At 40.6% G+C, this 14179-nt stretch overlaps 1 protein-coding gene across 2 annotated transcripts in view; it reads right to left on the bottom strand.

Annotated features, from left to right (window-relative positions):
• Window positions 1–14179, bottom strand: part of phldb1b (pleckstrin homology-like domain, family B, member 1b) — a 94473-nt gene that overhangs the window by 31936 nt on the left and 48358 nt on the right. For both annotated transcript variants that reach the window (XM_072393109.1, XM_072393110.1), the window contains exons 7-9: window positions 2352–2669; window positions 1748–1894; window positions 1414–1551 (exon numbers count right to left, since the gene is read on the bottom strand). In XM_072393109.1, the coding sequence (XP_072249210.1) occupies window positions 1414–1551; window positions 1748–1894; window positions 2352–2669 (603 nt within the window). The remainder of the gene's footprint in view (window positions 1–1413; window positions 1552–1747; window positions 1895–2351; window positions 2670–14179) is intronic.

Consider the following 14179-nt stretch of genomic DNA (forward strand, 5'->3'; position numbering starts at 1 on the left):
CACCATTTTTTTCCACGCCGCGCTGATAATCAACTCCTTGGTTGTGTATTTCAGGAACCTATTAATCGTGATCGCGGTGGGCCATTATCAGCTGATTTGGGTGCTCTGTGTGCACATTCAATGCCAAGTTCGTTTGGGCCGGTGTCTGAATTAGGTTCTCCACGAAGCGAATCACGGAGGTGCCCTCGGCTCCTTCTTTTATGCCGTAGATCCATATGTTATTGCGTCGGGAATGCCCTTAGTTTTGATTGCAGTTGGAGTTGAGTTCTCTTCATCTGGTTTAAAGTTTCATTCACTTCCATACTGAAAGTCTCCACCTCTCCGATCCGTTACTCGGCTTCCCCCAGTCTCTGCGACACCACTTCAATTTTGTACAATCTGTATTTTGATGTGAATAAAAGGTCCTGCAAGACTTGCAGGAGCAGTGTCAGTTCTTTTGCTCAGTTAATAGGAATTTCAGGTGAAAGTTGGAGCAATTCTAAGAGACACTGCCAATTCAATTTTATACCATGTTGTCCAACATCTTGACAGAACAAGGTAGTAATTCTCCTCTAATTTTCCAGCTAACACCCTAAGTACCCAGTATTCTCTCTCATGATCAATTTTTTTTTCAAATGTATTCAAAAGGGTTAAACAGTGGAACAAGAGGAAACATATGCTGCCATGCTAGGATCACTGTCTGTTGAATCACTGTACCTGTGGACCCCTCAAACCTTCTAAAACTAACTTTTTTAACAAAATTACAACACTGAAGGTGCAAAGCTTTTAAAACATGCCTTCTTACTGATTCCTTTCTCTGAGAAAATGGGATGTATGACAGACAATGGACCAGCTTAAACCACAACAGAAAACATGTGAGTAGATTTCATTACAGAAACACCAAGAAAAATCAACTGCAGAGCCCGTGCACTGCAGAACCAAAGACAGCCGATTTTCTTGAAGGGCAAGGTTTTCGCTTAAAGGGCTGGTTACATAGACAGCGAAGAAACAGGCGAGCAACGTTAATAAAGTCTCAGATACCGTAAGTGCTGAAGAAGCAGAGAAGGATTAGGGATCATTGGATGATAGTTATAAGAGCAAAACAGCAGAGGAAACAAACCAATAAATAAGAGAGAATGAGAGGATGCTCAGGGAACCAAGTCCTTGACTTATCACTTTATAAGTCGTAAAAATTGTGTGATTTTTCTATCAAATAAATGTGTGCAGGTCTCCACATCCAAATAAAGATGTTCAGTACAGGTAGAAACACTGATTTATGCAACACTGATTGTGATGAACCAGGAGGGAAAGCACATCATGGAGGACTATTAAGAGTCTTAAAAAAAAAACCAAGCAGTTAACATGTGATTTTTATAAATAAAATAAATAGCTGGATTGATCTACCTCATGCAGTTAAATCACTGCCCTGTGTACCTTGTCTTTCTCCCGCTGGATGGCGCTCTCCAGCTCATCCAGCTTGTGCTGCAGCTGAGTGATGATGTCCTTCTCGGCCTCAATCTGGACGAGCTCTGCCTGCCTCTCGCCCTGCAGCAAGGCACGCTCCATCTCTGCCTGAAAGAGTGAACAACTGAAAAGTTCACAGTGTCACAGAGAAGCTTTCAGACTATCCTGACATAACCTGAAGGGATACTGTGATCAACGACTGCTCTATGTGTTTTACTGCTGCTGTGGGAAGTCTCTCTCAGCATAATAAATCCTGGAGTTTTAACAAATTCAGCCTTGGCTGGGTCAAAGATGATTTCTCTACCTCTTGTTTGGACTCCTGGAGCTGTTGTTCCAGCTCAGCTAGCCGGGTTTTGAGCTCATCGATCCGAGCCAGAACACGAACCCTCTCGTCCTCCAGGTAACTGACCTCTGAATGACCTGCGCTGCCTGAACCTGAAGAGTCCTCATGCTGCAGGAGGAACAGTCAGGTTACTTAAAATGGTAAATCAGCCTGATAGTACTGCAGTGGACAGAAATATATTTGCACACACACAGAATTCCCCCCTAACCTACCAGACCAGTTAAATTATTCCATCACACAAAGCCAATATACGATAGGAAATAAGAAAGGAGCAGAAAGTAACAAACTGTAATTTTGTGATGAACACAAGCAAGACATTCACATAACATGCAATCATGTATAAGACTATTCTGCATAACAGTAGTAATAATATTAGCTGCTCAGTGGTTAACATATTAAACTAGTTCTTTGCTCAGGATGTCCCTGCAACTTTCTCACAGATCCCTGTAGGCCCCTTAACCACACTAGAAGAATAACCTATGTAGCAAAGTCAAGTACATCATTTGTACGTGCTGGAGCCTCAGCAGCATGCAGAGAGAGCATCTTAGCTGGGAAATAATCTGACCTGTCGCTCTCCATTGTGCAGTGCTGATGCTGTGCTGGCAGCAGGAGATGTCCTCACCTCCTGATGAGTGCTCTCTGTACTACTACACTCTTCTTTCAGGTTCTCTTCGTCGCTCTCTCTCTGTCGCTGAGCCAAGCGGAGAGTGGCTGAGGACGACGCCCTTGCAAGGTCATTTTCCACAGACGGTCTTCGCCCAGGACTGTCAACAAAGCTCCCAGGAAAACCTGTCCTCCCTGAGCCCAAAGAGTCAATCCCAGTGCTCTCTCCTTTGTTGTATTCAGCACAGAGGTTCAGGATGGTCTCCAGTCGTTGCCTCTCCTGTCGATACATTTTTTACATTTTTACTATTTTTAATTAAAAATAGTTTTCTCACCTATGGCCTTTGATTTATCAAATGTGGTATGTGACTTTGAGTCAAACAAATACCATCTTTGTTCACAGCAATAACATAAAACACAAAAATGTGACTAACTGCTGTAGCTGTATCCAGTTTAATAAAGACCCAGTGTTGACTTTCTATTGGAACACACTGATCAGATTATAGTCCATCCATAAATAAAGTCTCTTATAGTCAATACATGTGTGCATAAAGAACATAAAGAAATTGAAGGCCTATTCTCAGATACAACAATTTACAAACATAAAACACATTTGGACTGGCTCATTTCATTCTAGTACTTGCAACTTGATATAATAATAATAAAAAGTCCGCTGCTTTGCAATAAAACTCTACAAACAAACTGAAAAAAACAACTCTTATTTTCTTTTACTTTTTACGCATTTTCGCGTGTGTGAAATGTGCTGCAGCCGTTTTTAAAATCAAATGTGTGCAGTGTCTCCGCGCAGCTTGAAATGCACATCAGTCTTGTGACTTTGCTCTCCCCCAGGCGACTTAGTTTTGATGCGAATCGCTGGAGATGGGGATCACGGAGGCTATCTTGACCAGTTTAGATGTCTCTGAAATCTCTGATGAGAACTGGCAGGCTGTTGAGAAGTTTAAGCCTCTGTATACGCGCTGTCATTACAGCAATGGCGTCTCGCTTGTGCGTGTGTTTTTATTTTTTCATTTTTTATAAAATTCTAATTGTGCTCAGACTCAGAGGGAATATTTTCAACGGACATTTTCACCGTCAGGGTTAGAAAATACCAGACTTCGGCAGATTTTACCAGTCAAAGTCCGGTAATTACTGGACAACGGAAACCCAGTCCTATACAGGACTCTAAACGCTCATACTGGACTGGAATAATGATTGAAAGATCATTCTACAAGACTGTAAGAATAATGTGCACTCCCCAGGAAGCTTTCTGTTTAGTTTGCTTGTATTTGTTTCTATTGTTGCAATAATTTGTCAATAAAAATTTAAGTGACAAAAAAAAAAACAGAAACTCCAAGACTGCATAAATTTGGTGTTGCTCCATTTGTTTGTTTTGGTTGTGAACAAGCTGGCTGAGGGGATGGATTTCTCCTTTCAATTTATGGCCATTTAATGAACCTTGGCTTTCTTCTTCCTCATGGTTTTTTCCCCTCCCTGGTCAGTGCTCATTTGGGGCAGTATTGCAATATTTCCCCAAACGAGCAGCTGTTCGTTGTAATTGTGACATTGTCCAGGCAGTTTGATTCGCTTTCGAAAGTGCCCTGTGAAAGTGAACCAAACCAAATTAAGGTGTCAAATTTTTCAGCATTACCTGCCCAATCAAGCAGAACCCCCGGATCTTCCTGGTGTGAAAGCGCTGAGTATGAACTTCTCACTTTACTCTTTACTTTCCTTATTTTTATCTTCCCAGCATCAACCATCTCCTCCTTTTTTATTCTTCTCTCTCCTGAGAGTGAGCGTCTCTCAAGTCCTTTAAGGTTTCTCCCTTCTCCGCCTCACAAGCCCCTGGGCCCTTCCCCATCTGTGTACCTTCGTGTTACTTTTTGAGTAACTCATCTATGTCACAGACGTAAACAGAAACTCACAGAAAGGAGTATTTCCAGAGCAAACTGAAAAAAAGTTCAACAAAGCTTTATTCTCTACATATAACTGCAGGCAGTGGGAAACATTCACCACCTCCTTAATAGTCTGCAAAATAAACCCCACTCATGATCAAACTCTGATCCTTGGAGTGTTCACCATAATAATGTCCCAGCGGAGAAACAAGCATACAATACTAACAAAGCGACACCTCTGTTTTCTTTTCTGCTACACCTTCTTTTCTCTACTCTCTCTGTCCCTGTGGAACACACAGGATAGAGGCCACACAGGAGGAGAACGACGACAAGGCTCTCCGGTAGCCACCAACCTCCCAAGATAAGTTGGTGGTCCTCTACTTTGGTGTCACTAGTTTGAACCTCCCATGGGGGTCGGCTGGCATTTATTCCACTGAGGCCACTTCTTTGACTCGGATCCAAGCCCCAGAAGTAGCTTTCAAAGCAAAGACCAGGCTCCAGATATCATGTCAAACACTTCAAGCATAGAGATGACAACATCAAAGACTAGATACAGTGATGAAAGGCTAGATGGGAGTCGCACTTTTATGTTCTCTTAAGACTGCTTGGGATAATAAGTAGGTTTATGGCTTGATTATTGTTAAAGGATAAAAATTGACTGCAAGATGTGCAGCCAGTTACATCAGCTTTAAATTAAACAGTCTGGCGTGCACAAGAAATTATGAGATTAAATATCAGCATCAGGGCAAAAACGGTAAGTCAACAGTAGCTGTTTGGCAGAGCAATGAAACACTGCACTGAATGTCCATGTGAGACTGTTTAGCCAAAGGAGATTTAATGAAGCTACGAGCCAAACTAAACAGCAGTACCATGTAGACTGTTTCCTGGCTGTCAAAGCGGAAGATGCACACAGCTGCCTGGAGTACAAGAGCCAGGATAAAGAGGTCTGTGTATCAGTTCCTGATGAACACATAAGACTTTTGTACAAGTTTTAATTCATGGTTTACATGGTTCTGTACGTGTCTCTCCAACTTCAATTTCTGGTAATCATCCAGTTTTTTTTATGAAGTGATATCAGGAAAAAGAATGACGATGTTTATCCATGCTAGAAGCTTCTAGCATATGGTTTTGAGCAAAACGCAAACATCAGGAAGACTGTTTGCATGCTAACTAAAATGTTTAGCCTGGTCACCGCTTTAATTTAGCATGCTAGCATAATAATATCTGATGTCATAACTGCACTCCAAATTAAGTTCAGTCATTCCACAAGGATCCATCTTGGGCTACTATCATTTTAATCAATATTGATGATTTATGTAATGTTTTTAACCCACAATTTAAAGAAACTGTGAACTGAGTTCATAGAATACATTTAGAATACAGTTCACTGCTCCTGTCCCAACTTTTCTGAAGCACTCTGTGTGCCTCAAAGCCAAAGTAAGCATATATCTAGAACATTCAAAATAACTGTTTTCAATTAGTTGTTTTTTAATTAAACAATTTGCGAATTTAAATACTGACACTAAGGTAAAAGTACTGTGATGGTTAACCATTTGACATTAACCATTTGTTTTACCCAGACACACTAATGATTTTAAACCATCTCCAAACCTTAACCAAACCTATCTCTTAATAATCAACAAGACCACATCCTAGATCTTGCTCCAAGGTGTGAGACATTCCCCCGGAGGGGGTGACGGTCGAACAATACACACCCACAGAACAGGGCCTCCCTCAGGTATAAATGCTCCGATTTCCTTTTTTTTTTGCGTCTTTTCATATCATTGCCGCTGAATGGTGTGGACTGATCTTTTTCCTTGCAACGAAAAATAAAACTTAGCCGGGCGGCAGAAAAAGAAAGGTTCTCTATTTCATTGCTCATCAGAGGTATTAGGAAGGAAGCGTTGAAAAGCTTCCATAACAGTATGCACAGTTCGTCTGAAAGCAGCTTCCAAAGTGACTGGTTAAATGAATAAGGACCAGCCATATAAGAACCATCATCTGGTTCAGTCCAAAAGAGCAGCATCTATACAGCAGAGTTAAACCAACAGATCTAACAGTGTTTCATCATTTACCTTTTTAAACATTTAAACTCCATTGACATTAATGCATTGACCTTGCTTTCAAGTTTACTCTGACCGTCTTTGCAAGTGGTGGCCTTAAATATGATCTGACATTCTTTTCCAAAAAAATAAAAAAATTAAAATCAACAATTAACTCTATTCTAAGCACGACTTCAAGAATTTAAATTTGAATTAATCACGTGAGATGTAATATTCCCACCCCAGATGGAGACATGGTCCATCTTTTATAGACACTCGGCAAATAAGCAGAAACAATTTGCACTCTGCCTAATGTCATGTGAACATCTGGCATTTTGTGTATGAAACAATTGTCATGCCCCTCGTGAATTTAAATTTAAATCAAAATGTTTTTTTTATGTTCATTTATTTATTTGCGCGTTGCAATATTTATTTCAAACTCCAGAACTGAGTTTGAATTTTAAAAAGTACATACTGGACACAACGGGTTTCTATGTAGTTTTACTCAACCATAATGGGCACCTACTACAGGCTATGTGATTATGTCACCAGCCATAATGTGGATGCAAGTAATATATTTCTAAATATTTCTAAAGTCATAACAGCTCAAGTACAAAAGCAGTCTGAGAGCATGACAGCTCTGCTCTTTAATGACTGAACCACATAGAATCACATGCAGGCAACAAGCCTCAGAGCTGCGCATGGATCACCCATACCACAAGCCCAACACAGAAACATCAGACAGCCTATTTAAATGCAGTCATCGACAGACAGGGCTTTGTTAATATTAGCTGTGGCATCAGTTACCTTCATGAGAGATGCCACATTGTTGAGAAAGACTGGTTTCTCTTTAGCCAGAGCCTGCTCCCTGCCCTGAGCTCGTCTCTGTGCCTGCACAGTGCCGCTGCCACAAAGCACGTGATAGCGTTCCATCACACAGGATTTGTCCTGTAGAACTATAAAGGAGTTGAGGATGCTGCTTCTTCCAGCATCTCTGTCAGATGCCCTCTCTAAGAGTTCCCTGTACCCTAAAGTAATTTCATAACTGGCTGGGCTACTTTGAAATGGATGCAGAGCAGCCAAACCCTCACTTATGCACCCACCTCAGGTCCCTCCCCTAAAAACTTTACCCAGGTCTTGTGAGAAGTGATTATAAATTATAACATGCAGGGACTCCCTCCAGTGGGAGGTGGTCTGCAAGATGGTTCTAAGAAAAGCTGAGGAACTATTATATTCCCAGCAGAACTTTATACTCTATGAGCTAGCTGTTCTAGGTTTAAATTGGCTGATAACTTCAAGCTAAAGTTATCATGACTGACTGGTTTCAGCTGCTAATCCAATACATCACTAGCTGTAGATAACAGGAACAAAACGAGCTTTGAAGTTCTTCCTAGCAAAGTTTGCAGGACATATTCTCTCAAAGTTTATGTAATTACTTCTCTTACTGGCTGTTTAATAAAGAAACAAATATGTGTGACCCTTTGAAGTTCTTTGTGGTGGATGAAAACAATGAAGTTTTATGACATCAGTGCTTTTAGGGTGTAAGCGTTGGGAGGGAGACCCCTGACAGGTTCTGGTTACTGTTCCAGCACTTCAGTTGGAGGTTTAAATTCAATAATAAACTTATTGGAAGAACCCTGTTTAGCTTGGTTAGCTACACAACAGTGAAAAAAGGTAAAATTAACCTACACTTTTGTTTACTCAATACCCCAGTAATTAGATTTTCATATTTTTAATTTTGACAATGAAAATGAAATAATAACTTTAAATAACAGTGAACATAACGTGAGCGATTTGGCCTGACTGCTGTTTGAAAAAGGGCTGAGGAATAATGGAAAACTAACTAATTTTGACATTTGTGTGAATTTCATTCCACAAATTCTTGCAGACAAACATTTTCTGTTAGTCGACTAAATAATCACTGTGGTGCACTGGTTGGTTTCTGTGGGGAAGCAACACTGTCGTGTTGAGGCTAACAAGAGCACAACTACCGTTTTTTTTCGGACCATAAGGGGCACTTAAAATCCCTTCATTTTCTCAAAAATCGACAGTGCGCCTTAAAATGTGGTGTGCCTAATGTATGAATTAATTCTGGTTGTGCTTTCTGACCGAGAACCGATTTTATACAGTGCTCAAAAATCTGTCAAAATGTTTCAGCACGGCGTTGGTAAGCTACGAAGCTGCACTGCTTGATAGTTTGACCATTACAGCCACAAGCATCGCGGAGTAATACGATCTGTGCTTCAACATTAAGGTGTGTTCATTCATTTTCTATACCCACTGCCCCAAAAATGTCTCCTGTTAAGAGACAAACTCAACGCTATCAGTCACGCAGTACAACAAGTGAGTTGAATCAAGTTTGACTTATCTGAGTTTTGTTTAATTTAATGCGCCTTATAATCCGGTGCGCTTTATGTATGAAAATAGACCCGTTAGCAGTCAATCATTGATATTGAGCCTTATAACCCGGTGCGCTTTTTGCTTGAAAAATACGGTACACACATTTGCCTCAGGTCCCCCCCGGGACAATCATCCCATCAAAGTTACAGCTCTGCTCATTCCTCCTGACTGTTGTGACATGGGAGCTCTTTTCATAGTAAAAAGGTGTATGACATATTTTTCTTATCATCATATTGTTATTGTTATTTCTAATTTCTATTCTCTCGACCTGAACAATTGATTGTGTTGTGTATATTGTAAAGTTAGATTTTCATATTTTGCCCATATTTTTTCACAGTAGTTTTAGTCCCAAAAATGTATCTAAAAATAACATTATTCTGAGCAGCATGTTACTGAGACAATGGTTGGATTTGCAAAGTGTGAATGAACAGTAGAATAACCCCCTCTACTGGTGCTCCTCTGTTGTATTTTCAATGACAAATACAAATTTAAAAAAAGATTAAATAAAAGCTGTTAGTTCAAGTGATGATGCATCCTAATCTGGCACTAAAGAGGACGACCACATGTGGCATATTTGTTGGTACTGTCTCAAGGCTGGATTACTGCAGCTTTCTTTTGGCAGTAATAGAAGAAGATTTATTGCTGTTTCAGATCTGGTGCCACTGACGCTACTGTCTTATGTATCTAAGCATGTCTCTCTTTTTCCCATTTACTGGTCTTGTTTGGTTTTCAAGCAAAAATTAAATGCTCTGCCTCACTGTGGATTTCAACACAAATGTGCAAATGAGCCAGTTGATACTGTAGTTTAAATATTAATTGCTTAGTCTCTCTGTGCAGTAAATAAAATTTCTATCAGCGTAAATAAAAACTCTACCTACTGGCCAGCGGGTCAGAGCAGTAGAGTTGCAGGATATATTTGGCAGCTTGGGTGGGCAGGTTTGGTGTAACAGAGCTGGATATATTTAGTTATGTTCTGCAAGATATGGCTACACATATGTGGTGTTCCATTTGCAAATGTATATTTGGTCTGCTAATCTTGGAGGACAGTAGCAATACAGGAAAGTTTAAAAAAGACTTGTGGCGTCCTGCTAGGCTGGAAAATAATGGCTTACATGCAAATAAAATAGATGGATGAGGAAAAGAAAAGAGAAAGAGGAGAGGGCAGTAAATTCCAAAACTAGAGCTCTGACAGTGACTGAACTGAGACCAGAGAGAGTACATCTGTGAGAGAGCTATATGAAAGGCTTTGCCGAAGATGTAACTGTCACAGTCAGGCTCTGTCAGTTTATGTTTAATCATGGTTTCAGTTATGTTCTAGTCCTGTTTTTCCCCTGCCACCTCGGTTCACTCAAGTCATCTGGCTCATTGTTCACAGCTGCACCTCATTCACTGATCACTCCCTTCACAGTATTTAGTCTTCTGGTTTCCTTTCAGTCACTGCAGAATCCTTACCTCATTCCATGCCTTGCCACACAGATAAGTCTCGTTTTGCCGTGCTCAGTCTTGTTTTGTGTTCCTTTGTTTATTCATAGTCTCGTTTTGTTTCATAGTTAAGTATTTTTGATCCGGCTCTGCCGCGCTTTATGTTTTTTGGCCTTGTCTTGTTTTTGTTCTTGCTCCCTGTTTTTGTTAATAACCCTTGTTACATTTGGAAGAACTGCATCTGGGTCCTACCTCTCCGAACCGTGACAGTAACAAGGAATGTATGACCATAACTGACTTCTGGCATGAACCATTAGAAATTGCAACGACACCTCCCACACCCTCAACCCACCCAGAGCTCCGAACAAAGACGTAATAAATCACTGCAAAGTCAGCCCCGCTCAAAATAGTAAACTACAAAGTGCTCTCTTAGCTTCTTTGTCATTTGCTATTTTGGGACGAGACACAAGCTTCATCACTTTTCACAACAGCAGATGCATCATGCTCGATTCACTTTATGTCCCATCAACAGGCACACGGCAGACTGACGAAACAATGGTGTACTCTCAAATGGCGTCACAGGAAAGATGAGGTCATCTATAGTGAACAAAGCAAGGACGTGTGCGGAGGCCACAGACTAATCATGCTGAGACTCAGTTCATATTCAAAGTGAGTTTGCTAGCAGTGTTTCAGTCAGACAGCCATGTGGAAGGAGTAGTGCCAGGCTGGACAGCTTGGATCCAATAGACACAGGACAGCCCGGCAGCCTGATCAGTGAGATTTCACCTCCTGGTTCTAATAGTCCTTTAGGTCAATTAAATGCTGTTTAAGAGCTTTTCCTTGTTGTTTATCCCTGGCATCATTGAACTGAAGTTTATAGAAGAGCTCTCAGTTTGTCGTCAGTCGGAAAAATTTGGCAATGTGGTACTAGCATCACGAATCTTGCTCAGCCAAGACATGACCACAAACCCCCTGAAGTCACATAACTAAGACACAAAGGATTTGTAAGAAACTGCATTATTTTTCAAAGACCCATTCCAGCAGTTATTAATCCTCTAAAACTCACCTCTGCTCCTCAAAATGATGCATTTCATGTTTTTGTCATAAAAAACCTCTTTCAAACGTCTTTTGCTTCCGACAATTTTAGAAACGCCCCACTGGCTGGTTTGCCAGCTCAAAGCAGAAACCTCCAACATTGACATGATACATAAAAAATACACTGCTAATGAGCTTAAAAACAAGATTTTTAGCAGAAAGGATTAAAAAATTTAAAAAAATAAAAAATCAATCAAACTGAAATAGCTGAACATCAGATTTTCTGGATCCCACATTTCCCACAATGCAGTGAGGGAGGAATTGTTCATTAGATTGTCACTGCTTGTTGCATGCTGCTTTCATTACACAAGTTTTATAGTTCTGGCAAACGTTTGAAGTCTCAGATCACATCAAGGTTTATCTCCATGTCGAGTAAATTAACTTTGAGTGACTGATGTTTAATGCAGCACTGTAAACCAAGCCAGTACTCTTCTCATCACCATCAACCACATGTTCCTTGCCCACGGAAACTCTTACAGAAAACATTAAATTTGGCACCACAGCCCAGAGGTAATGTCATTCACACTATGTTGAACTCAAAAATGAGGCAACAGCTTACTCTACAGACCTTCAAACAAGAACGTAGCGTACACTTGATAACACTCAGCTGAAGGGCTCTCTGTGCTCATGATAACAAGGGAGCAACACAACTTAAGGACCATCGGGTGGCTTTCAGCCTCAAAGAGAGCTTTGTCTTCTGTATCGTTGGAGGACTTTTGGAGTGGATGTGTAAATTTAATCTCTACATATATGGAACTGAAGAACTTCATACTGTGTTTTACGATCAGTTTTACGATTAGTGCCTGCCTGAACATTAAGCTATTCATGTTGTATGGTTTTAGTAACTTTAACAAATCTATGGTTCAACAATGTAAATATAAAAATAAATAGCAAGTCAGACTAACAAGATGTTCCTGGAAATATCTGAATACAAATGTGTGTTCAACTACTTGTCATGCTCTTTGTTGTTAAGCACAAGTAAACCACGCAACAAAATTTTTGTAAAATCATGAAGGAACAAGGTTTAACCAGCACCAGGGGGCTCCAACCCAACCCATTATCAGCTTAATGAATCTGTGGAGCTTGATTCTCCAGCAGCCTCCCACTGCCTCTGAGCTGTGTACTCCTGATCATTTCACAATAGGACTCTTTCCTACTAAAACTTCTGAGTCTTTGTTCAAATAACAGATTTTTTGGTAATCAGTTGAGTATCAGGCTGTGTGTGGAAGGCTTTAAATGCACATGCTCACGGGCAAGAAAAATCTGTCATGACAGTAAGTGAGTCAACTGTGACTAATTACAGGCCCTGCAGCTCTACGCCCTGCCTCCTCACAGAGCTGCGAGTTTCTGCATTCAAGAAATATGCAAACATAACAGCCTGTTGAGGAATCTGGCTGTTGAGTCTCAGAGAGCCTGTTAGTCCACTGAAAGACTTGTTTACTTGACTTGATTATGTTTGTGACCTCCAGTGCCATTTTCCAGCTCAGTGTAAAGTTCTTGTTGATGAAATTGATAATGTTTTTGCCAGTCTGATGGAAACATGTTAACACCATTGTAGGTCTTTTTAGAACAAATCTGAAAACAGAAAGACTCTAAATGTTTTTTTCCAAAAGATTTTTTAGGGCTCGTCTTGCAGTGAATTTGGAAATACTTACATGTACAATGAAATAAAGATACATAGACGATTAGAAGAAGCTGAACGTCTGAAAGTTTTACACACCGAGCAGGGCTCTAGACAAACTTTTTGCACGGGTTGCACTGGTGCGCCCAACTTTTTTTTCCAAATTTTCGACCGCATCGCATTCAACACCGCAGTTTTACAGGTTCACTCTTTTTTAAAATAGCTGCCTGTCTTTTTAGGCAATATTGACTGGTAAATGATTAACTAACAATCTGGTCAACATAAAGTTCTTTATTTGAAGCACAATTCCACAAGGCAGGTAACTAACTGAAAAGTGTTGGTGCATAAAGTGCTTCACTGAGCTGAAATTTAAGCTTAAAACATCTTTAAATAATGTAAATTAAAAGTGCAAGTGTTGTAAAGACTCTATCCGGTTACTACACTGGTCACCAAGAGCAGCAACTGCTTTCTTTGAGGCAACATAAATTCCATAAAAAAACAAATAAAAAGATAATACCATTTACTTCCCAGATCAACATCTACTTTTTAACACCCCCAAGCATCGAAGGCCCTACTGTTTCCGTTGGTATTATTATTAGGGCCCGAGCTGCAGGCAGCAAAGGCCCCATTGTATTCCTTGGCGTTATTATTAGGGCCCGAGCTGCAAGTACCGAAGGCCCGGCACTATTGTATCTGAAGGTGTTATTAGGGTCCGAGCTGTAAGCATAGCGAGGCTCTATTGGTTTTGCCATTTTTAGGGCCCGAGCTGCAAGGCAGTGAAGCCCTCTTGTTCTTCAAGGCATTATTATTCTATGTGCATTTCACACAATTTTCTATGCTTTCCCGTGCACCAAAACTCACCAATTTTGCAATGCGCATGAGGCCTAGTGTACACTACGTTACAGTGCAGTTGCTTTAAAATGACTCTGTAGCACCCCCTAGTCATTTACTAAATACCTTTGTCGTTGGGGTTAGTTTTGCGTACGAATCCGCTACATACCTTCGTCATGCCCAGGTGCACAAAAAAGCCTGGGACTTCATGGTGCCAGGTCCACAGGAAGTCGGCCATTTTGAGTAGAAGATGCAAATTGGTGCCGTTTTGCCTGTTTCCACACCTCACATATGATCGAACTCCTCCTACACATTTAATGGTAACGGCTTCAAACTTGGTCTGGTTACTCTTCAGCCATGAGGGCCTAAAAGTTAGGATAATCTTTTCCAAAGTCTGAAGGGTGTGTCCGTGGCAGACCCTCAAACTTTGACCACTCGCTACTGCTTGTCACAAAAAAACAAAGTCACTCATAACTTTTGCATACAT

This window comes from Leuresthes tenuis, unplaced genomic scaffold (genome assembly GCF_036924035.1).
Source record: "Leuresthes tenuis unplaced genomic scaffold, fLeuTen1.0.hap1 SCAF_9, whole genome shotgun sequence".
In the NCBI taxonomy this organism is placed as follows: domain Eukaryota; kingdom Metazoa; phylum Chordata; class Actinopteri; order Atheriniformes; family Atherinopsidae; genus Leuresthes; species Leuresthes tenuis.